A 22973-nucleotide genomic window follows, 5' to 3' on the forward strand; every position below is an offset into this window, starting at 1 on the left:
CTGTAAAACAGTACAAAGGCATGAGGAGCCAGCAAGGAAGCCCCGGGAAGGAAAAAAAAGAAAAAAAATAATTACCAGCTCTTCTGCTGATCAGTGCTAACTATACTAGTTTTTCCACTTGCTCCAGAGCCTCCTCCACTGTCTAGTGCGATTTCCCATCTTGGATATCGTATGATGCTTTTAAAGTCTGGACCTCCTGCCTGAGAAGTTACTCTTTGGAGGAGACGGCCATATCAGACCTGCTGCACCTTATCAGGTGCCTATCAGGTTTTTGAGTCTTCTTGATCTGGAGTCCTGTATGCATTTTCCAGTGGAAGTTTGGATTCCCATGCAGTGAATTTGAACTGACCACAAGAGAGGTGATATTCTTGATTATCTTTCACAGACTCCTAACAGCAGATTGTAGTTAGAAAATCACCTCTGTAGGGAGATTGCTGCTAAATCAAAGTCATCTTTAATTACCAGGTAGCAGCTGAATCCTGTGTTGATGTTCCTCAGGCAAGGGGAACTCTTCCTTCATGAATGTTAGCCTGACAAGGTCTGATCCAGGTAGTTATTTCTGTTGGATCTATGCCTCAGCTGATGTATATTTACTGTTTAAATCTTCCAGTTAAGCAACAGGACTCCCCCTTCTCATCCTTCCACGTGCTGGGAAGTCACCCTCTCCTTGAAGCTTGCTCCATTATGCCGGGGAGCCAGGCATAGTGCAGCAGTGCAAAAGCATTAGAAAATATTTGAGCTCTGAATTTTCAGGTTTGTTCTGCAGCCTAACTATTCTCTTAGATCTATGATTTGCATTGGACTTGCCTAGAGCAGCAAATGAGGAAAAGTATTACACAGTGACTGTATCCTACTCTAACCGCTCTTCAGGAGGCTGTGACTTGAGCAGGTCCTTGCAGTCCTCATCATGGCCTGGCTCATAATTTGTGGACAACCTGCTCTGGAAGACTGTCTAATGAAGTGCAAGAGAAGAGGTGATGAAGGGCAGGAGAACACTGAACAAGGTGAAGCACAGCCAGGGTGTGACAGCCTGTGATATTGCTGAGGTAAGTCTGATGCAGATGAGACCACCTAATGTTTGCAGAAAAGGCTGTCCGAAATATGCCCACTCAAGGACAAGCCCCTTCGTTCACCTAAAGCAGGTCCTAAGACAGTGTGGTTGCTTGGGATCATGGTCACAGACCTTCACAGACCAGGCAAGGCCCAGAGAGGTGGTAGATGCCCCATCCCTGGAGATATTCAAGGTCAGGTTGGATGAGGCTATGAGCAACCTGATCTAGTTGAAGAAGTCCCTGCTCATTGCAGGGGGTTGGACTAGATGGCCTTTAAAGGTCCCTTCCAACCCAAACTATTCTATGATTCTGTGAAGTTATCACAGTCTGACCTTGAAGGAATTTGCATGCCCAGCCCTGGCTGGACATATCTGGCAGCATGGAGCCAAACTCACTTTCAGTGCCATCAGCCTCTGCCTGCTCTTCTCGCTGCTTTTGCTTGAACTTCATGTTGCCGAAGTGCATGATAGCGCCCACTATTTTATAGGAGCCGTATTTCTCATCATTGCTGAAGCCCAAGATATCCATGGCGTGCTGAGGAGAGACAAAGCAGCATAGATAGAACAAAATCATCACTCTGAGGTGAGGGTTTGTTCTCCCACCATCCCCTAAGGTGCTCTCCCTATCCTGGGGCTCTGGGCAGGGTGCTCTATCCAGTGGGCACCTCACCAACGAACCAGAGGGATCTCACAGGTAACTTAGAGAGGGACACAGAAAAGCCAGGACACATCCCCATGTCTTCCCAGAAGGAGGTTGCGCCCTTCCCCAGGCCCCCGCCTCAGGCTGTGCAGTGTGAAGGAAGTACACGTACATCTGTTGCCATGAGTTCCTCGCCGTCATCCAAGTTGTCCACAGTTGTTACACCCTGAGAGCAGAAGTGGTAGTCGTAGGGGTTGAGGGAGAGCAGCAGCATATCTGTTGGGGGGAGACATGCAGGGAGTGAGGCCAGTCTGGCAGAGACAAAGCTGGGGCAGAGGGGCAACCCTGGACACAGACAAAGAAGTAAGGCTTCACCAGCCTCAAATAGAGAGCACCAGCCAGTGGGAGGAACAGCCTCTTCAAGCTCAGGCAGGTCCACACATAGGTCCACCTCTTCTGTGATGTGCCTCCTGCTTGCTATCTTGGGATATGGCTTGGCTGCAGACTGATTTAGAAGTGGCCATCCATGTCCTTGTGACCAGCAGATAAGATTACTGCACAGCTCTCCAGACCTGCCTAATAAGGTATTGTTCTCGAGCCAGCAACAAGCTCAAGAGCTCACAGCCAAGAGGCTGACCAGCCCAGGGGCCCGTGCCAACCATCTTTCTGCAGCATGGAAAGGTTTCCTGTGCACTTCGTGTGACCTGGCACCTGGAAGGCAGGGCTGCTCACAGCACGGGACTGCCCCACTGCAAATTCAGGTCAGCTGGGGAACACATCTAGGATATGTTTATACCAGGGCCACTGATGTGAGTGAGCTGTGCAGCTGTTTTCAAGCTCACCTGAAACAGGTCATCTCATTAGGGTGGCTGAAGGAGCTCAGAGTAGGCTGCAAAACACTTCCCCCTACCCCAAAATAAATAAATATCCAGCCTGCACATGCTGAGGTTGGTGCTGTACCCACCACACAATGAGGACTCTGTGCAAGGCAGCTTTGAAAAGCACTGTCCCACCCTACATATAGACCCTGAGTGACCTCTTCTCTGCAGAAAGAGCTTTAGTCTGGCTTCTCAGTCTGTGAGGATAAAGGAGACAGGACTAGATGACCTCTTGAAATCCCTTCCACCCTGAATTATCTGCCAATCCTAAGATCCTGCGCAGCTAGCAAAGCGTTCGAGGGCAGCACCTGCACCCTGAGCTGGGTTTGCACATTCCCCGTGGACCCCAAAGCTGACAACAGAGCTCTTTGTGGCCATTTTCAAGCCACCACACTGTAAAGGTTATGCTGCAGCTTTGGCTGCCTTACCTTGCAGCTCTGGTTTCTTCCCAGAGAGAATCTGGTAGTAGATGTGGTAGCTTCGCTCTTTGGGTTGCTGGAAAATCACTCTTGATTTTTCCAGAAGATCTAGAAGCAAATAGGGCAGAGGGGTTAGGGGAGGGCTTGTTCTTTCCTGGAGCTGACCCAGGATCAGCACAAACAGTGAGATGAAATCCCTCCCCACTGCAGCTGGCACACATCTACTCACAGATGTCGATGTCTGCAGAGGCCAGCTTCCCTGAGGGGCCAAAATGGATCCGGATGAACTTGCCCTGAAAACATGCACAGGGAGCTAAGCACTGGGCTTGGCTACACGGGTACAATTCTGAACAGCTCCTAGGAACCTCGTATCATTACAAGATGCTGGTAATTTCCCACTTCTTAGCCTTCTGCTGATGCCAGGCAAGTTACTGGGCTCTGTGAGGGGTAGGTGGGTGAAGTTCTCTGGTTTGCAATATGCAGATGGTAAGACAGCATAAGGCTTTAATCACTACGTAGGCAGAAGTTTCCCTCACAACAGACAAATCCCTGTCCTCCGGCCTGTTCTTAAAGCTAAGCACTTCTGCAGGGCAGTGTGATACAGAGTCTGCCCACAGCCTCCTGCTGTGTGGTGTGCTGAGGAACCTCACCCAGGAGTGTCTCCTTTCCCTCCAAGGCACAAGAACAGGCAACGAAGCCACCCATGGTTGATGAGCTCTGCATCCCATGGCAGACCCAGGCTGGGCTTAGCCAAAAGGATGCTGCTACCTGGAAGGGGCACACTTGCCTCTCCCAGCTCCAGCACTCCAGGCCGTGCTTACTGGTCCTGTCAACTTTGGTCCTGTAAGGGACTTCTCTCCAGCCACAGGCTGTGACACTGGGGCGATTCACTCTGACCAGCGCACCATTTACTGTATTGATGAAACCAGAGGAAACTTGGTCCCAGCAGCCCAATCCCAGTAGGAAGCACAGCTAGCTTCCTGCTACATGCCTTTGGCCCACAACGTACAGAAATACAATACCACAAACGATGTATTCGGCTTACATAAACACAGCACGTTAGCTCTCTGTCTTGCTAAGACACTTACAAAACGTGAGGAGTTGTCATTTCTTATGGTTTTGGCATTGCCAAAAGCTTCCATAGCTGGGTTAGCCTCAATGATTTGATCTTCGAGGGTGCCCTGGAAAACAAAACCAAAGGGTGTGTGAGCTCCCACCCAGCCGGAGGGCATCTGTTACCAACAACAGATGGAAACAGAGAGCGGGGCTCCCTGCGCCATCTGCCTGCTACGCGCGTTAGCCGTCTTTAAGAACTTGCTGCTCCTGGGTACCTCCTTGTCTCATAGGGCAATGAAGCTCAGTTTAGGGGTCAGCAGAGCTGGGTTTTGCAGCAATTCTCTCTGTGGGTTTCTCCTTGCCTAAAGCGGCCCCTCTGAAGATCCAAGCCACTGTCCTCTCTGCACACAGCAGTCCTTAGCCCCTTTCTTAGGCTGCTACACTATGCAATCCAAGAGCAGGCACGCATTGTCACCACAACAGTGCAAAACATTTCAGGCTCTTTGGCTCTGCCCGGTATTTCCTCTTCTGCCAAACCAAAGTCTCGGACAGTGCAAATCACAGCACATGGCAAAAGAAAAGATCCAGATACAGGCCTGACCTACGACTCCCTACACCAACAACATGCACAGGGTCGCTGTGTGATGGCAACACATCACAGGTCCCAGCTGGTGTGATCTGCTCAACTCACTGGAGCTCCCCTGAGCAAGGCCCAAGATTAATCTATCTTCCCTCAATCTCATTTTTCCACTGGTGTTTCGTATGCTCGGTTCAAAGAGAAAGAGACAGCCTCCACCTAATGCACACAAAGCAGGACAAGAATTCAAAGAGAGAAGCAAGAGACTCATGCCAAGCCACACAAAGAACAGCGGGGTTCGACAACAGCAGCGGGGTTTGGTGGCACAGGCACCTGCAGGATTTTTCATAAGAGCTTTTGCCAATGCTCTGACACATTACAGCCCACAGGGCTTTCCTTAGGTGGGAAACACCATCTCTGGGCTCTGCCCACCAAGAGCCGCGCTGTCTTTTCAGCGTTGGGCCCACGACTGCTCCCCACCTCTGCAGCTCCAGGTGTGTGGAGGGCAAAGGAGACAGGGAGCAGCTATGAATCACAGCTTGACTGACAAACTGTATTTTGTCACTTGGATAGCCTTTGATCTGTTACCTTGGAATGCAGCCTGATCTAAAATTGCCTGGCCTGTGAGATTCAACAGGGGCTGCCCCATGGGCTGCCCCAGGACCCACAGATTCAGCCCCACAGCTGCTTCACTCTTCATAACTTTGCCCAAGTGGTCTGAGACTCATGTGTTACTGAGCATCCCCCACCCAGGAGTGTGCATCAGCCTCAGTGCTCAGAGAAACCGAGGGCCAAGGACAGAGGACTGAGCTGCTGGAATGGCTGAGCCTTTGGGGTGCTGGGAGCGCCAAGGACTGAACTTTTGCTGGGTTTCCAAGGGCGCTCAGTTGTTTCCTTGAAGCTAAGCAAGCTCTTCAGAAATGCACCCCAGAGAAGGTCATCAGCTGCCTGCAATGTGGTGGGCTGAGGCAGTTCAGGTCTTTGCAGGGGGTGGCGTCATCAGGGCCCTGGTCCGCAGCCAGAGCAGAGCGCTGCCGGTGGCAAAGAGGGTCTTCCCCTGCACCACCACCCTCGGCTGGGCCTCAAGGCTGGGGGGACACTAACTGCTCAGAGAGCGGGGGCTTCACCTCACCTTTGGAGGAGCCCACGCCACCCTCAGACAAACACTGTGCTGGTTAGAAACAACCATTTGAAGAGTAACGATCCCTTGAAGGAGAGGTGGGAGTTAGAAAAAGTAGAAAGTCACTAAGAGATGAAACACCAAAGCTTCAAACTATGGGAAAGTGGGAGCTACAAAGCCAAGCGGAGAACTAAACGCTTCCCAGGCTCCCAGACCCAAGGCAGGTGCCCCACACAGGCATTCCCCATCACCCCGCCATCTCTCTGCAGTGCAGCACAACCCTGTTCTCAGCATTAAAGATTAGGAGTCTACAACACTTACCCCAGTTTTAGTGGCAAGAGCTGCCTAGAGAAAGGAAAGAAAATTGTCTTTAGAAATCCAGAAAAGCCAGGCAAGAACCACAAGAAGCATGGTCAGAAAAGCAGGGCATGACCATTTAGTGCCAAAAAACGTCCAAGAAAAAATGGGAGGATTAAACTTTATAAGAGATGCCAAAAAGTTGTTAAATAGATTAGCTCAAGAAAATCAAGAAATGCGTCAAAAAGCAAGAACAGTTAAATCCAAACCCAAAGAAGAGTAAAGAAAATAATGCTGAAGTATTGCTTGTCTGATACCTAAAGCAGCCAGTTTGCTTCTGCAAGGGAAAAGCAGGCTGGGGCCTCAACATATCAAGAAGAAATAAGTAATTGCAAGGGCAGCTCAAAAATAACAGCACCAAAGAAATGCAAGAATCAAAACAAGAGCAAGAAAAGCACAAGGTAGAAAAGGGTCAAAATGAACAAGAGGAGAAAAAAAGGAGAAAAGGGCGAAAAGCAAGGCTTAAAAGAGGCAAGGTGGGAAATGGCAGGTTTACTCTATTCTTTTAATGTTCCTTAAGAAGATCTGTGGGGTGTTGAAGGAGGAAGAGAAGATAAAGAGAGCATCTAAAGCACCTCTCCAGGCTGCACAGATTGAGCAGCCACATAAAAAAAAAAATATCCATTTCCCCTTGAGCAGAATAATTTCAAGCCTTGCTTGTTCAAAAGTCAGGGAAAAGCCAAGCCCTGGGTGGGTCAGACCAAAACACGCTTCCAAATGCAAAAAGTTGGGGGAAGAAAAAAACAAGTAAAAAGAAGAAGAAAGAAGGAGGGGGGAAAATAATAAAAAAAAAAAAAAAAAAAAGAAGAAGAAAGAAAGGAAGAAAACAGCAAGAACTTGTTTCAAAAGAGGGTCTTACTAATTTCTTGCCCGGTGTGTCGCCCAAGGCTGCGACAATGGCAAAGTACTGAATGACCCGCTTGGTGTTTACAGTCTTACCAGCACCAGATTCTCCGCTTAGAGTAACAGAAATACACAGATCAAGGACATGAGGCAAAGAACAGGCAAAACGTCAAACAAGAGACCCTGCCGACCTGCCACCCTGCTCATCCTGCCAGGAGGAGAGAAGCGAAGCATCGGAGGGACGGGGAGGCCAGTGCTATCAATCCCCTCCAGGCTGGGAGCGTACATGCTTGTCTTAGGGACTCATCTTTGGAGCGAAACCAAGCTCCATCCTCGCTGCATCCTCCGGTTGCGAGCCAAGGCTCTGCCCGCCCCCTCGAAGGTGCCGTGGGGGGTCAGCTGCAGATATGGCGGGAGGTGCCGGCGCCCACCGAGGCTGTCCGGCCCTGGCCCCAGGGGCTTCAGCTGTCCGGGATCAGCCAGGAACCGGCCTGCCCTTCTCCCGCTTGGGTGGTTTCAGTACATCCCGCTTTCTTGTAGGGGCTTGGAGATGGAGATGGCGATGGCACCGCGCCGGGGGGAATGCTACCCGGGCGAGAGTGGGGTCTTGCATGCCCAGCGCAGGGTGCGGGCGGCCAGCGGGCCCCACTGAGCTCATCCCTATAGTTAGCCGCTCTCCCATTGTAATCCCAGATCACAAAGAGCCGGGGGGGAGCTGGGGAGCGGACACGCGCCAAGCATCTCTCCACAGCCCCTGCCTTTCCTAATTAGGCTATGGCCGAGGCTAAAAATGTCCGTGGCTCCTGGCAGCGGCGTAGCGTCCTTTAGAGTCCTTTATATAGCCCTTATCTATATGTCACTTGAAATCAACCTGGCCTACACCCTCCCACGTCACCCTCCTCCCCCGCCGCCACCACCCCTCGGCCATCTCCCTCTGGCCTTGGCCTCCATCTCTCCTTCCCCCTCGCTCCTCGGAGGACGCCGGCAGGGTCGGGGCGCCCCACGGCAGCTCCCGCAGCTGTCGGGGTGCGGGGGAGACAAAGCTTCGTCACCTGGCGCGGTGGTGGCAGGCTGGGCTGGGCGGGAAGGGACAGGGGGACCGACAGCTGCCAGGGCAGGGCAGGAAGGGGGGAACATGGCCACGGGGTGCCTGTGCGGGGCTGCCCCCAGGAACATGGCGCAGGGGGCCTCGACTGCTCGGTGGGCATGGAGGGGCACTTACGTGATAAGCATGGACTGGTTTTCGCGGTCTGGAAGAGAAGGAGCAGGCGTTAGGCTGGTGCCACCCCAAGAGCCTTGGACACCTACCCTGCCACCCCCCAAGATGGGGGTCCCCAAGGGGAGGGTCTTACTGCGCAGCATGTCGTTGTAGGCGTTGTCAGCGATGGAGTAGATGTGCGGGGGCGCCTCGGAGCGCCGCTTGCCCTTGTAGGCCGCCACCACGGGTGCAGTGTAGACGGGCAGCCACTTGTAGGGGTTGATGGTAACGCAGAAGAGCCCCGAGTAGGTCTGCAAGGGGAAAGGGGGTGGATGAGGGACAGGGGATCCCTGGCACCCCTTCACCTCCCCACCCCAAGGGTCTTGTCCCCTGGGCGCCCTTGGCTTACGTAGATCATCCAGTGGGAGTAGCGGCGCTTCAGGTTGTAGAGCACGGAGGCCTCATTGAGGTGCGTCAGCATGGCCATGTCCTCAATCATGTCGAACTTGGGGGGGTTCATGGGCTGCACCTCATCCTCCTTCACCACCCGCGTCTGCCAGAGGAAGAGGGACACATCAGACAGGCCCCACCAAACACCCTCTCCCCCAAAAACCCGCCGGGTGGACGGACATACTGACAGTCCCGTGCTGGGGACAACCCTGGCCCCTTGCCTGCTGTCCTCCCAAGAGGGTTGTCCTCCATTTTGGGGTGGCGGGGCCAGGGGAGCCCCACCAGCGCTCCAGCCACAAAGCCCAGCTGGGAAAAGCAAGCACCGAGCCCGTCCCCTCCCCAGGAACACAGGTTGCAGCCAAGCCAGGCAGAGGGGGTCCAAGCTGTCACCCCACAATGCGCTTGACACCCCCATCCTACACTCTTCTTCGCAGCCCAAAGCCCCGCAGCAGCACGGTCTTTTGCTTGGAGACATCCCTGGTCGTTTGGGCCAACAGCTGAAGCCTGTACCCCATCACTTATAACTGGATTTATTTAATCCCGCAAAGCCAAGCGCTGGGAAACTATCGCGTTACGTGTCTGGCCTGAATGGAAGAAGCTGGATTTAGCAAATAGTCTTGTGAATAAAGATTAAATGAAACCTTTCATAGAGTTTTTCTTACAGGTGAATATGAAGTGCGTGGTGTTAAAAAGCGTCAGGTGTTAATAGCAGGAAGGTGGATAGAAGAATAAGGGTGGGGTTACATCTCTTGAAACTGTTTCTGCTGGGAAAGCTGATCCAGGGAAAGCAGATACGGTTTTAGATTTTGCAAATCCATGACAAATTGTCAAAAAAGAGAGTTTCAAGAGGGAACAGCAAAAAAGGTTTGGAAACTGCTTTGTTCGCAGAAGCTGAAGATCTTTTAAACATCAAAATAAACTTTTTAAATTGATACTCCCTCCCTGGTAAATTTTCTTTTGGGGAGAGAACAGTTTTTTGCTTTTTTCCCTGATTTCAGACAAAAATATTTTCACAACCTTGACACTTTTCAAAGACGGTTACATATAATTCTTTCAAATTCAGCAGACGCAAGCGCTTCTCAGTGCCATGACAACTAGCTGAGAAATAGAAATAACAAACTCTACCATTCACTGTCTGGCCAGGTCCTTGTTCTTTTTCTCAGTTTTACACCCTTGTAATGATGTTGCGGGGCCATGCGGCTCCCATAGACAAGAAAAGAATATTAATTAAGCTCATTTGCAGCTATTTATCCTGATTGTTTCTTGCTTTGCCTCCCTCCTGCTGCTGGAAAGCTGGAGCCTCACCCCTAGTCACAGCTGGTCCTACCTCTTTGCCCAGCGCCTGTTCTCCCAACAGCACCCCTCACTCTGCTGCGAATCCCGGCTAAAAGGAGCAGGAATTGGCCAAGCGGCCCCTTACCTCCTGTTTCAACCTTCGAGATGAGCCGGGCAGCGGTTCAGCATGGCAAAGGGCTGTGCTGGGGCAGGCGCAGCCTTTGGGCAGTCCTTCCTCCCACGGGCAGGAGCTGTGCTGGGCCAGCCTGACCGTCCCCCGTCCGTCTGTCTCGCCCGGTAAACCGCGTTTGGAAGCAAACACTCGATGGGGGGATGCTGAACCGTTACCGCTCTTGGCAAGTAATTGGCCTACGTGTCCTGACACACCGCAGTGTGTGTCCCCTCGGGGCATGACTGATCACCAAGTGTGGAAGGGTTATCAGCAAGAGCTTGGCTAGTTTCAAATGTAGTCTTGTCACACATATCCCCCCTCCGCACACGCGCGCTAGCCCTTGGGAAAGGAAAGGTATTTTGCTTACTTCATGATTTTTGGTTTCCACAGTGACTTTGCCACCAGAGCTTTCTTTGATTTCCACTTCAATATAAGCTTCTTTCTCATCTGGGATCCAAGCTCGCTTCTTTCCTGGAGGAGAAAGGGAAGGGAAGGGAAGGGAAGGGAAGGGAAGGGAAGGGAAGGGAAGGGAAGGGAAGGGAAGGGAAGGGAAGGGAAGGGAAGGGAAGGGAAGGGAAGGGAAGGGAAGGGAAGGGAAGGGAAGGGAAGGGAAGGGAAGGGAAGGGAAGGGAAGGGAAGGGAAGGGAAGGGAAGGGAAGGGAAGGGAAGGGAAGGGAAGGGAAGGGAAGGGAAGGGAAGGGAAGGGAAGGGAAGGGAGACACAAAATAGGCTGAAATGTAGGAAACCATTTGAAATGGTCAACTGAAAGCCACATGAACAAAGTCCGGTAACATGAAAGGGCAGTGATTATTCCTTCCTTTGCTCTTGGTCATAGGAGCTGGGATTTCTTTGTCTTTTTCATGTTTGGCAGCTGTTTACTTTGCCAGCGTCAACTTTTAGTCTGACGGAAGTCTGCTGCTTCACGTGTGCTTGCACTCAGACCGTTGTGAAAAAAAGGACAGTGAGAGCAAGCAAAATCCCCCTTGTTTGCTGAGCCAAGAGCAGCGAGGCAGAGCACGAACCGGGCCCTGGAGCCTGAGCACAGTGAACTGCGGTACAGCGGCATGGCTGCGACACAGCAGGAGCGCTGCGGGGTGACCTCTGTACAGCTCCAAAACCAAATGGAGCTGGAGAAGGCTTTGCCACCATTCCCTCAGCCCATCTCCCTCCACCCTCCTGCCCCTCAGAGTCAGGGAAGATGAAGGACCACCTCCTCCTGCACCTCAGAACACAAGGGGACAGTGAAAAATCTGCTTTTCCTACTTCTGAGATCTTCCTGTCCTCCAGGGTGTTGAGGGCAATTCTGCAGTGCCCGCGATACCTCAGGTATCAGCACTGGGAAAGGGATGGGGATGCTCTCCAAAGAGAGCCATGGCCAAGGGGCTGGCTTGGGGCACACACACGGGGCTGTGCCGAGAGCTGCCTCGGGGTCTTACCATCGAACGGGATTGTCTGAAGCTTCAGCTGCTCTGTGTAGCTTTTTCGGAGGTATTCAGCAGCCTCCCCAAACTCGCTCATGTCCAGCATAGACATCTTGCCCAGCTGGAGGAAGACTTGGCAGCAGCAAAGGAAGAGTGAAAGACACCTAAATGCTGAAAGAAGGGAAGGGACAAGGAGTCAGTGGATGGGGAAAGCACCCGCCGCTGGGCTGCTGACCGAGAACAACACGGTAACCACATGTGCTTTTGATTTTAGAGAGTGAGAGAAGACGCTGACAACAATACTTGCTAATAATTACTATAATAACAAGGCAATTACTAAACACTTTCCCTTCTGCTGCTATCAGCCCCACGCTGCAAGTCCCAGCTGGGTGAGCCGGCATCGCTTTGGTGTCAAAATCCACATTCACGTTTTAGGTGTCACCAGAAATCACCAACGACACCCCTTTTCTTGATAAACTCCGCTAAAACCTATTCCAGCTCTACAGACCTGTTGGATCCCTGGTGCCCTGCACAAAACCTCTGCAAAGACCCGGGTCCATTTTGCAGAGCAATTTTGCAAGATGATAAAAGCAAGACTGGAGGTATTATCCCTGGGAAGACCTCTTCTAGAAGACCACCGTGACAGCTGCTTGGAAAAGCGCTTTTACGAGAGTGCTTTCTAATATCCATCTAATGCGGTATCACACAGCAGAGCTCCAAAATGCCGCAGCGATCACGAACGTAGCCACTGCTGGTAGCCAGCAACTTGGCAAAGCGCGCGGACCTTAGCAAAAATGCTCTCGATCCAGGTCTGTCCCACCCTCCCATGTACCGCCAGAGTCAGCCCCTGTCCTCCGGCAACATCCACCCTGCAGAGGTGAAGCGGGTTAGTAGCAGAGGACAAGCGTGCACACAGACATGCTCTTTATTACTAACCTTGGTGATAGGACTGAGTGGCTGTGAGCGTGCAGCAAAGCCCCTTTTTATTGTGTCTGTCAAGGTCAGAGTGGGAAAAGATATGTCAGAAATTCCCATGTGTCATGTCCACACAGCTCCATTGGTGCTGCTGTCCCACTGCCCGGAGAGACACAAAAGGCAAACTTCGCTTTTATCTCTCTGCAAATGCAGCCTGGTTATTTTTATTCCTGTATTGTCAGGCGAGTACAAAGGCAGAGTGAGAGACTCCAGCTCGGGGAGGCAGCGCAGCTCTCCAAGCCTGCCCGTGCTGCCTGCAACGGCAGGGAGCAGAGGAATGAGAGCTTCGCCATTTCCTCCTGCACCTGAGCAATCAGTCCTCCTGCTTCTTCCCTGCACCCTGCCAGGGATGCGTGCAGCCACTGGCTTTCCGAGCTGAAGCATCCCAACTTCTTGATCAGCTCTGATTCAGCCTCTCCCCAGCCAGACTGCCCAGGAACGGGGCACCAGGGAAGGACCTCGAGGCTTGGTCTCTGCTACCCAATTGTCTTCTTCTCAAAGAGCTTGGCTTGTTTCTCGAGGCACGCCAGCCGCTGCCCATTCAACACCAACCACCAGAAACACCAGAATTTACCTTTCTAGTTATAGGCATGAAACTTAACAGTCTTGTCAGAGGGGCCTGACGCTCCCCTGAGCTGTAGTGGCCCAAGGGCAGCCCCCCTGGGTGGGCACGCTGCTGGGCAGAGGGGCTCAAGTCCCCCGCTCTGCCTGGCTGCCCTGGGTGGGCTTTGCCTTTGGCAAGCTCTGCCCAGCAGTAACGTGCCAGGTCCTGCTCCCAGAGCTCGCTCACCTTGGGGTGGGAGCTTGGTTCACAGCTACGCCAGATTCAAAATCGCTCAACAGAGGGGTTGCTGGGTTTCCTCCACACCGTTTTACCCGGGCAGCACCCAAAGACACTGTGTACAACGTGGTAACCACAGCCTGGAACACACCCCCATGCTGGCAGCACCACCACGGGCTGCCCGAGATGGGAATGGGAACCGGCAGGGGCCAGCCAGACCCACAGCCACGGGGATTTCTGTGCCAGGCTCAAGGAAAAGCCAGTTTAGTTGCTGACACCCCAAGTGCAGTGATGTTTCTACCCTCTGGGCTGGCTGTGTTGCTGCCTTCCCAAAGGACCCTCATGCCTGCCCACCAAGCGCTCTGCCCCCCTCTTTGCCTTTGCTTTGGTGCATTTAAAAAGCAAAGCAGGGCTGGATGCTTTTCTGCACCCCATCTCCCTCCTGCCCGCACCGGGCCAGGCGATGCCGCTGTCAAGGGCAGGACCAGCAGACACCTTTCCCAGGGCAAAGGGATGTGCACACCCTGCCAGGGTGGGCTACCACTGCTCAGCCCCCCGGGAAACACGGCCGGTCCTCTCTGCAGCGCTGCTGTGCTCCTTCCCGGACACAAAGCCACTCCATGCCCACCGTGGGAGAAGGGGCACTTGTGGGCTGCTTGCATTCAACGCAGACTTGTGTGAAATGAGCTGCAGCTGCCTCCGGAGCTGGAACTCAGCCTAACTGGAGCTGGGTGACTCAGAAACCCCACATGCACGTGCAGAAAAGGGCAGTATCTGCCCCCCCCCCCCAAATGGTCTGGATGGCTGCAACCCCCATCCTTGACCGGGGGCTGCCTCAGTGCCAAACCACCTCTTGGCTCCCCAGTCGTGTGGTCACGTCCTGGAGACATAGACATTAGAAATAACCCCAGCAATGTGATACTGGAGAACCAGGGCTCACGGCTGCAGGGTTTTGCTGTTCCCCAGTCAGTACCCCTCACACCCCGAAGTAACTTGGGATTGTTGTATCCTCCTGAGAGTAGGGGAAACTGAGGCACGGGGTGATTAAGGATTAGCTGCACAGTGCTGTGCCCAGGCTGGATGTGGCATGGCCTCTGCCACAGCCAGAATAGCAGCACCGGGAGCTGCTTAGGGCACGTGGCTTCAGCCTGGGCACACAGCCCAAGTTGCAGAGAGATTTTTGCAGCCCAGGACCTGCCCTGAACCTAAACCAGGCACTGGAGGGTGTTTCTGCTGACGCCCCAGCAATCATAAGTCTTCCCATCCAGCATGCAGGCATGGTTTGCTGCTACACCCCATGAGTCTGGGTTCCCAGTGCCATCTCGTCCGCATCCCCCTGACAGGCCAGTCCTCTGCCCTCCCACCCTGCTTTGGAGTGAAGTCAGAGAGAGTCATGGGATGGAGGAGGACTCCAGACCTGTCCCCTGTGGCTTGAGCCGCTGCAGAGAGGGTGGCTGGGCTCATGGATGTGTTGATGTTGCCTTCATTGGCAGTGTGGCACGGTGCCAGTATTCTCCACGAATTAAAATGCTCCCATGGAGGAGAGCCTGTAGCATGAACAAGGTGACTTTGAGTACATCAGGATAAAACAGGGTGCAAGCCCCCATCTCCATGTCCCATGTGGGCACTCTCTCGCCAGGCTGGTGTTCAGAAGCTCAGGTCCTCATCGGGATTTGGCAGCAGCTGGTGCGGAGCTGGACTCTGCAGTTGTGTCTACTGCAACTCCCCTGGGGAGACCATCAGGGGGACACTAGTCCTGAGATCCCTCTTGACCATGGCATGACAGAGGTGCTCAACCTTGCCGAGATGGCAGAGTTTCATTGTCCCAAAGAGCCATGGGCACTGGTGGACCACAGGTCCCTCTGAGGTTACTCTGGTGGTCTTCTGCCTCTCTGTCCTGGGCTCGGAATCAGGTTTCCACCCACAGCCTGGAGGACCCTTTGGCAGGTCCGGTGCCAAGTACCTTTGCCATGAGTGCCCTGGCAGTGGGACGAGCTCTCGGCCCAGACCTACCAGCTGGTCCAGCCTCACACATTCTTCTCAGGGCATGTACTCGCCCCACGCTCTGCTCACCCCCTCCTCTGCCTTATCTTTAAAGAGGTTTTATTTTCGGAGATTCCTTCTGCAGTTCCTTCTGTTCGCCCTAGTTTCTCTCCCTCTTTGAAGAGGTTCCAGCAGGGTCCATCAAAGGCCGAGCAGATCTGTAGAAGGGGAAATGTGGAATGGTTGCTCCAGCAGCTGCTGAAGTGCGCTTCCGCTGGGTTTGGGTGCTTTCGGCGTTGGCGTTTGTGATGTGGTTTTCAGGGTGATAGGAAGCTCATCCTCATATTGCTGCCAAGGCCTGAGCTGTGCCCTGCTCAGACAGGTGTGACGGGACATCCTCAGTGGGGCAGTGGCCGCAGAGGGCTCTTATGGACCTCCCATGAAACCCCACAGGCACAACGAGGAGCCCATGGCTTTAGCCTGAGCAGAAGGGAGTTGGCTTTAGGTGGCTATTACCCAAAGCAAACAGTCTGCCCAAATGTCCCACCAGCCCTGCACGGCCATCCTCAGCAGTGGGAGCATTTCCCCTGATGTTTCAGGCACCTCTGTTCTTTCCCCCATAGCTCTGTGCTTGATGTTGGCATCCCATGATATGATGGAAGAGGACGGAGCTCCTCAACCATGCCCCCAAGGGCTGGACAAGCCTCTCCCCACAGGATACCACCAGCACCAGACTGCAGAGCTGCCCCTTCAATGAGCATTTTGTGGTCAGACCAGCTCCTATCCAGCCCTGGAGGGCCAGGAGGGTGCCAGGGGCTCAGCTGTCCTCTCCAGAGAAACCCCCTGGCTGCTCCCCGACCCCCAGGAGGAATGTTTCCCATTAGCAGGCTCTGATAAGTGGCAGGAAGGAGAATTACTCTACATGTCGGGCAGTTTGCTAGAGGTTTCCACACTTAACATATCACCGCTATCAGCTCCCTGAAATGCACTGGAGGGGAGTGCGAAGGCAGCTGATTAGATAAAGACAATCTGCGGAGGGGCTATTTCAGGCATATTTCCATCGAGCGAGAATGCCTGCTTCCAGCGAGACAGGCGGAGGTGACAGGCCAGCGCTGCCAGTCTGACAGCGTCCCTCTGGCTCAGCCTGGCCGTGCAAGGCTCCCTCCAAAGCAAACCACTAAATCCCCACAGTCCTGTCCCCCCAGGGTGAGAGACACAGCAGCCACCGCCCCAGCACAGCTTTCCACGCACCCCACAGCGTCAGCAGGAGACCCCAAAGGGACCCCAAAGGGCAGGTGCTCCAGTGGAGTTCAGGATGGGACAAGAGCTGGATCCCCTTGTCTCACAGCTCCCTGGGCACTTCCCAGCACGAGTCTTCTCCTGCCAGGACATCCCACCCCAGGGACAACGCTGGTCCCCCTGTCCTGAGCTGGCTGTCCTTCAATCAGCAGTGAGGTGCTGCTTCTATGAACCTTTAGGAACATGTGTGAAGCTGCCGCTGCCATGAGTGCCTCAGTGCAGCGGGACACAGCTCACTGCAGCATGAGGTTTGGGCAGCGTGGGCACACAGGTGGCTGAGGCTCGAGGCGCCAAGCTCACACTGCATTCAAGGAGTCTCCAAAATAAATATTAGATTGAGAAAGTACCCGGAAGAGACATGATGTGAGAAATTAGCGGCCAGAGTCAGCAAGCAAGGTGCTGGGAAGGTCACACACAGGCATGGAGACAGCGAGATCACCAAGAGAATGGGAAAATTGGAGAGGTTTAGTTTGCTCGCTTTGAATTTACCAGCTTTGAGGATCTAGGGGGGTTCTTCTCCAGTGGGTTTGACACCGTAAAGCATCTGTTTAGGAATGAAGGTTGTACTCAACACTGTAAAAATTACAGGAACGTGTGAGCCTTCAGTGAAGATGCTTGAGGTTTTGGCAATGCACTTCAAAACAATGAGAGAAAAGAGAACCTTGCCCAGTTCATTTGAATACTTAATAGCACCTTAATTGCTGCTGGCCTGCTGGGACAGACCCTGGCACACAGTAGCTGTTGGAAAGCATGGCCAAGAGCTGCCTTGGAGGCTGCGAGGGAGGCGCAGAGCCAGAGCAGAACCAGAGCCGGGACATGGTTCTCCCAGTCCCTGTGCAGGATTTGCCCCTGCAGTGCCATGGCTGTTCTGCTTTTGCATCAGTTCTCATCTGCTTTGAGACCTAGGAGCACGAGGGTGGGTGGTGTCCTGCGCACACAGCGAGCCCACACAACCAACCGCTCGCAGAGCATCGGTCCCTGGGACGATCCCATCATAGCCCCCTGCTTTCTCCACTCCTCACGCACCTTCTTTGCTCCATGGGAAATGAGACTCGGGCCATGTTGAGGAGATAAGCTGATGGAAACGGCTACACTGGGCTGGGATGTGCTGCTTGGCTTTAGCAGTTTTTTCCTTGGCCTGGTGACGGCCACGGCTCTGCTCTCCTGGCCTGTCAACCTAGACTTCTGCTCACTGCAGGCTCAGACACTGCTCGGCTTGTCCTCCCCACTGCGCTTGGTCATCAAGCCTCACACTAGACTGAGCTCAGTTTATCTCATGGCAAGGGACAACTGTTCAAGATGGAGTGACAACAAGCGTGGGAGTTCCTCATGGGACTTGGTAGGCTTGGACCTTCCTCAAGGCTGGCTGTCACCTAGGAGGGAGCAATATTCCTGCATGTCCTCACATCACAGCAGGAGACCTTCTCACATCATTATGGCCCACCAGACATCAGCAAACGTCTGATTTGCAGTCTCCAGTCTGGATACACCTTGGTGGGATGCCACCTTGCAGGCAGCAGCTTTCCCCTACGAGATGTCCCCTGTCCCTAAGCAGGGCTCTGCCCCATGGCTTTTGGGCTCAAGGGTTACCTCGAGCATTCCAGTGCAGCAGCTGAGCTGGACACACACACAGAGCCTGTGCTACCGCCTGTTTGTTGGCCGGTGGGTGAAATAAACCTCCCTAAAAGCTCCCTCAGGAAGCAAGTCCTGGTGTTGGTGGGGCTCTGGCCCCGGGGGACCAGCTGCATGGCCAGCACGGGAGAAGGGGATCAGCATCCATGGCTGGTCCCCCCCTCGGCGCTGCAGAAGCTTGGGCACAGCTCGGGGGAGCGAAGGTACAGCCAAACGCAGGTTCAGGGCAGCAGCTTCGTTTTTCCTCTGCCTCTCTCGCAGCCTGGCTCGGTGCTATTTATACCTCACTCCATGGCCACTCCACGGCGCAGAAAGGCCTGGTGGAAAAGCTAAGGAAGTGAAGTTACTTTGGGGGAAGAAATGACACTACCCGTTTATAAATAACCCGGGTTTCATTGATCTTTTAGATGCTCTCTTGGCAGAGAGTCCAATGTCATCGCTCCAGCAATGCAGACAATACTTGGGCATTGTTTTATTCTCAGTTACAGGGAAAAGGACAGCACCAGCTGCCTTTCTATCTTTAGCCCATGAGAGCACCCTTCAATTGTTCTGCACTTCAAACAATAGGCACACGTGTGGGGGGTTTAAGATTGCTGGCCTCACCAGAGCATTTCGCATCAAAATACGTCCTTAGAGACAATAGATTTCTTTCATGCCCCGGCTGAAGCTGGTATTTATACCACAGAGAAGCCAGGGTGCAAGAGCTCTGTCTTGTTTTTCTTGTGCGTGATGGGCCAGCGAGAGGTTCGGCTCCCCGGGGAGCCCTCTGAACTCTCTTCCACAAAAATAGTCCTATTGTTCTCTCTTTATTTGGCTGGTGCCGAACATCACATCATACCCTCCGCTCGGCTCAAGGGGTCAAGTTAATGGCTTCGCTACTACTCTATTGCAAAAACGAGTTTCTGCTCTAATGCACAAATATCTTTGTGACACAACACAGTTGGCCCAAACCTCAGACTTGGTTAAGTTGGTTTCTTTGCAGCTGGAAGAGCAAAGGAGAATTGGGGGCTGCGGGTTTTTTTTGCCCCCATTTTAGGGTACCAGGCAAAGCGAGCGTGCCAGCGTGCGGTTGATGAGCGATTCTTTGACGGCGCAGACGGGCAGCCAGGCACCCAGCTCTGCGACCGGCCCGTCAGCTGCAGTGTATCAAATGCCCATGCATAACTCAGCAGCGTCGCGGGCAAACGATCTCCTGGCTTTCTGGTGGCTCTGCCAGTGCCCTCGGTGCAGGGCTGCCTCTGCCCCGCATGGCTGGGGGGACCTGGGCTGCACCATGGGCATCCCGGCTGCGGGATGTGGCTGCATGGGGGACGTACCTGCCGCAAAGCTCCCCTTCGCGCGACAGTCTCTGATGAGTGAGAGAAGCAGGGTCACGTCAGAACTATTTATTCCCCCCTCATCGTGGCTGATGTTGTACTAAGTTTCAATTGTCTGAGCCCTCGGCAGCCTTTGAAAGGGGACGCGACATCCCAAAGCCACAAAGCTCATCTTCGAAGGCTCTTTAACAGCCAGAGGAGTGGTTTACAAGTATAAAGTGCTTTTCGTTAAACTTTGTGGGACTCTATTTTTAGCAAATAAAGATAATGTCCCAGTTGCTGTTGTTCATCTTTTGTTGCATGTAACATGCCAAATACTTACCATGTCTGCCATATTTTTTTATCATTTAACCTTCTCTAAGCTACATTGCGGCTCTCTTACGCTGCAGCGGAGATTATGGGCTATCTGCATGTACAAATCCTCCCCAGGCTATTGGCTTACTTTGAAAAGATCTCATTCTGCAGACTGAATTTGGAAAAGAGAAAGAAAAGGCAAGTCACAGCTCTCTATAAAAAGACTTTTCCCAGTCTGAGCGGGGCACATTCATTCTGGAAACTCCCAGGGACAGGGCAGCACCTTTTTCCAACTTTTCACAATGAAACTGGACCATTTTTTGCAACATTTTGCTTAGAAACTCAAGCTTTTTAAGCCCTTTCTCAGACTCTCAGAGCACACAAAGAGGAGAGCGGGCTCAGGACGTGCCAAGACCGAGGGCTGAGGAGAAATGCTCCTGTTTGAGCGAACTCTGTCCTTCTGCATAGTCATTAAAACTCTTGGACTTTGTTTCTCACTTCCTCACTTCCATCCCTTACGGTCGAACAGCCCTTGCCCTGTGGTGGGGTCTGAGCAGGCTCCTGGCACAGGGCAGTTTTCCAGCCAGACAAGACTGGATCACCAGTTCACTTCCAAATTCACAGCCTGGATCTGTATTAATTAAGGAGTGAATCCACAGTTACTCATCAAAGGGATGACAGAGAGGAAAAAGAGAATAGGACTCCCGAGTCCAGAACAGAGACCAGGTGGGTGCATTAGAGAGCTATACTTCAGAGATATTTCAGAGCTTTGTTTCAGAGATAGATCTCTAAAAGCAGAGCCAAGAGGCTTGCAATGGCCTGGAAAACTCCTGGTGATGGTAACAGGATAAAGAGCCGGCCGTCTCTCAGTTCGGCCTGGCCACCGGTGATGATCCATCTGTGGAGGATGACCGAGTGTGTTAACAACAGGCATTGCCCAGTGCTTGCTGCACAAAGCTCTCCCCCACAGGCAGGCACGTCCCAGGGCCGGGGGCTGCCTTTGCACCCCCCTCCTAATGCATCCCACCACGGGGTGCCCTGCTTGGGGCTTCCCCTTGCTGCCCCAGGGTGAGGCCAGGAGCATCACACGTGTGAGCACAGCATGCGTGCGTGAGCCTGGCACCCTCCTCAGCCATCGTGCTCTAGGTTAATATACGCGTATGTATGTCTATACATATGGTCTTAATCCACCCACAGCCTCTCTGCAGGTTTAGATGTCTCCTGCACAGTCCAGCTCCAGGGTGAAGGACTTGCAAGTAAGTCATCAGCAAGTCAGTGGCCAAGCGAGGAAAGTATCCCGTCTTCCTCCCAGGCAGTCCACTGACACATCCTACAGCCCTGGGACAGGCCACCGAGGAGACAGGGCGGTCTCCATCCCTGGAGGTTTTTGAGGCTTGGCTAAGTAAAGCCACAGTCACTCTGATCTCGTGCTAGGGATGGTCCCACTGTGAGCAGGAGGTTTGGTTAGAGACCAGCCCCTTCCCTCTCTCGTTCCCTGACGTGAGAAAATGTCCGAGCTAATTCCTGCTGGTAGACCAGACAGAAAGAACGAGTATCTGCGGGCAGCACACTGTAGTCAATGAAATCATCCATTTTGTGATTGCAGAATCTGATCACCACATGTAGATTTACTCATTCCACCCCCAAAGCTGCATGAATGAAAAATTAAGTCCAAATAAAGATGCAGATCTGAGGCTGGTGTTCAGCCGTTGTTCTACTGGCTACACACAAGTGTCACACAACCCTCTCTTACCACCAATCAACCATTTCAAACGTTCATAACACAGGTTGCAAACCAAGTCCAGCCCTGCTGCTTTTGTTAGAGCCTCACAGCTATGTCATAAATGTGCTGTGAAAATGCTTAAGTAATTATATTACTCCAGTAGGTACACAAATGAGTGCCTTGTGATGACAGTAAATCTTTTTTCTAGTTATGCTGTTGTGTTGATGGTACCTTACTGGCAAACGTGTTAGGGTTTCTTCATTTTATTATGCTTATTGTAAGGGCAGAGCGAGTTAGGACTGACAGTTCCTTTGTATATTTAAATAAAAAAGTAGGAAGGATCCAGTTTGCTTTGGATTTATTTACACATAAACAAATTTTATCTGTTCCTAATACAGACACGTTCCTGCAGAAATAACCCTCTTGATTTATCACACTGCCATTTCGAACCCTGTTGCTGGGAAATGAACGTCCTGCAAGTACATGAAACTGTTCTGAAATCTGAGATTTACCAGATGTACTCGACCGCAGAGGCACAGGACAGCCCCCAGCCTCAGGTCTGCCCGGAAGGAGGGCAGAGAGCAACCCTATCTCCTGATGAACCGAGACAAAGTGAGCGCAAATACACATCTAAAGCGGGAGAAAAATATCAGCTTGCATTATGCCGCAGGGCATCCCAGCGACTGCCGAGGACCCGGGAGCGCCTCCCTACTGCAGCAAGGCATGTGGCTGGGGACATCCCTCTGGGGACAACCACCTCTCTGGGCAAAGGCAGAGGTTTGCAAGACCTCCCTTTTGTGCATCTGCAAGGATGCCGATGGTCACCCCGAGGTTGGGCTGGAGCACCACGGGCTCCCTGGAGGGGCAGAGTCACCCTGGTAGACCCTCCAGGGGCTGGGGCTCTCCTGGGGGACCATGGTGGCCGCCCCGCGTGCCCAGCTGCACCCAGGCTCTTGGCATTCAGAGCTACGGAAAGATGGAGTTGCTCAAACACGAGTTCAATTCAGCTGCTTTAATTCCCCAAGCCAGGCTTGTGGTTCCTCCATCCACAGAGAAACGTGCTCCGCATTTGCCCTGGAGAGTACTTCTATCCAGCATGATGAGATCTGCCCCACTAAATCCATAAAATTATTGATCCCAGATATTCAGACAAGCCACGACCTCATCAGTGTTGGTGACGGCTCCATTCTGGAGAACATCCCTCGCAAGCCCCTACTTGTTCCTCTGCCGGGGGATGCAGGTGAGGTTGAAGCCTGGTCCTCACCTCACCTTCGTGACCACAGGGGTGGCGCGCAGCCCTGGCTTTCCAGCAGCAGCAACCAAACCCAGCGCCAGCGCCCACGCCACGCCACATCCCTGCCAGCCATGGCACCCACGTTGCCAACAGGGGGAAGCCCTGCTCCGCTCTGCAGGGGTGGTCCTTCCCCAGGGGTCCCACAGCCTGCCACACAGCGGGGGGACACCCAGGGCACCTCCGCCACGGCTCTCCGGGAGCTACGGGCATCCCTTCTGT

At 53.1% G+C, this 22973-nt stretch overlaps 1 protein-coding gene across 1 annotated transcript in view; it reads right to left on the reverse strand.

Annotated features, from left to right (window-relative positions):
• The window catches only part of MYH7B (myosin heavy chain 7B), a gene marked incomplete at its 3' end in the record, with an annotated part of 28746 nt that extends 17162 nt beyond the window's left edge, over positions 1-11584 (reverse strand). The window contains exons 1-12 of the mRNA XM_082491373.1: positions 11473-11584; positions 10404-10507; positions 8549-8692; positions 8294-8450; positions 8164-8191; positions 6958-7054; positions 6063-6086; positions 4077-4169; positions 3218-3281; positions 2998-3096; positions 1864-1967; positions 1448-1586 (exon numbers count right to left, since the gene is read on the reverse strand). Of these exons, the coding sequence (XP_082347499.1) occupies positions 1448-1586; positions 1864-1967; positions 2998-3096; positions 3218-3281; positions 4077-4169; positions 6063-6086; positions 6958-7054; positions 8164-8191; positions 8294-8450; positions 8549-8692; positions 10404-10507; positions 11473-11569 (1150 nt within the window). The 5' untranslated portion in view covers positions 11570-11584. The remainder of the gene's footprint in view (positions 1-1447; positions 1587-1863; positions 1968-2997; positions 3097-3217; positions 3282-4076; positions 4170-6062; positions 6087-6957; positions 7055-8163; positions 8192-8293; positions 8451-8548; positions 8693-10403; positions 10508-11472) is intronic.
• Positions 11585-22973: the final 11389 nt, after the last annotated feature.

This window comes from Vanellus vanellus (assembly GCF_965231255.1).
Source record: "Vanellus vanellus genome assembly, chromosome: 15".
In the NCBI taxonomy this organism is placed as follows: domain Eukaryota; kingdom Metazoa; phylum Chordata; class Aves; order Charadriiformes; family Charadriidae; genus Vanellus; species Vanellus vanellus.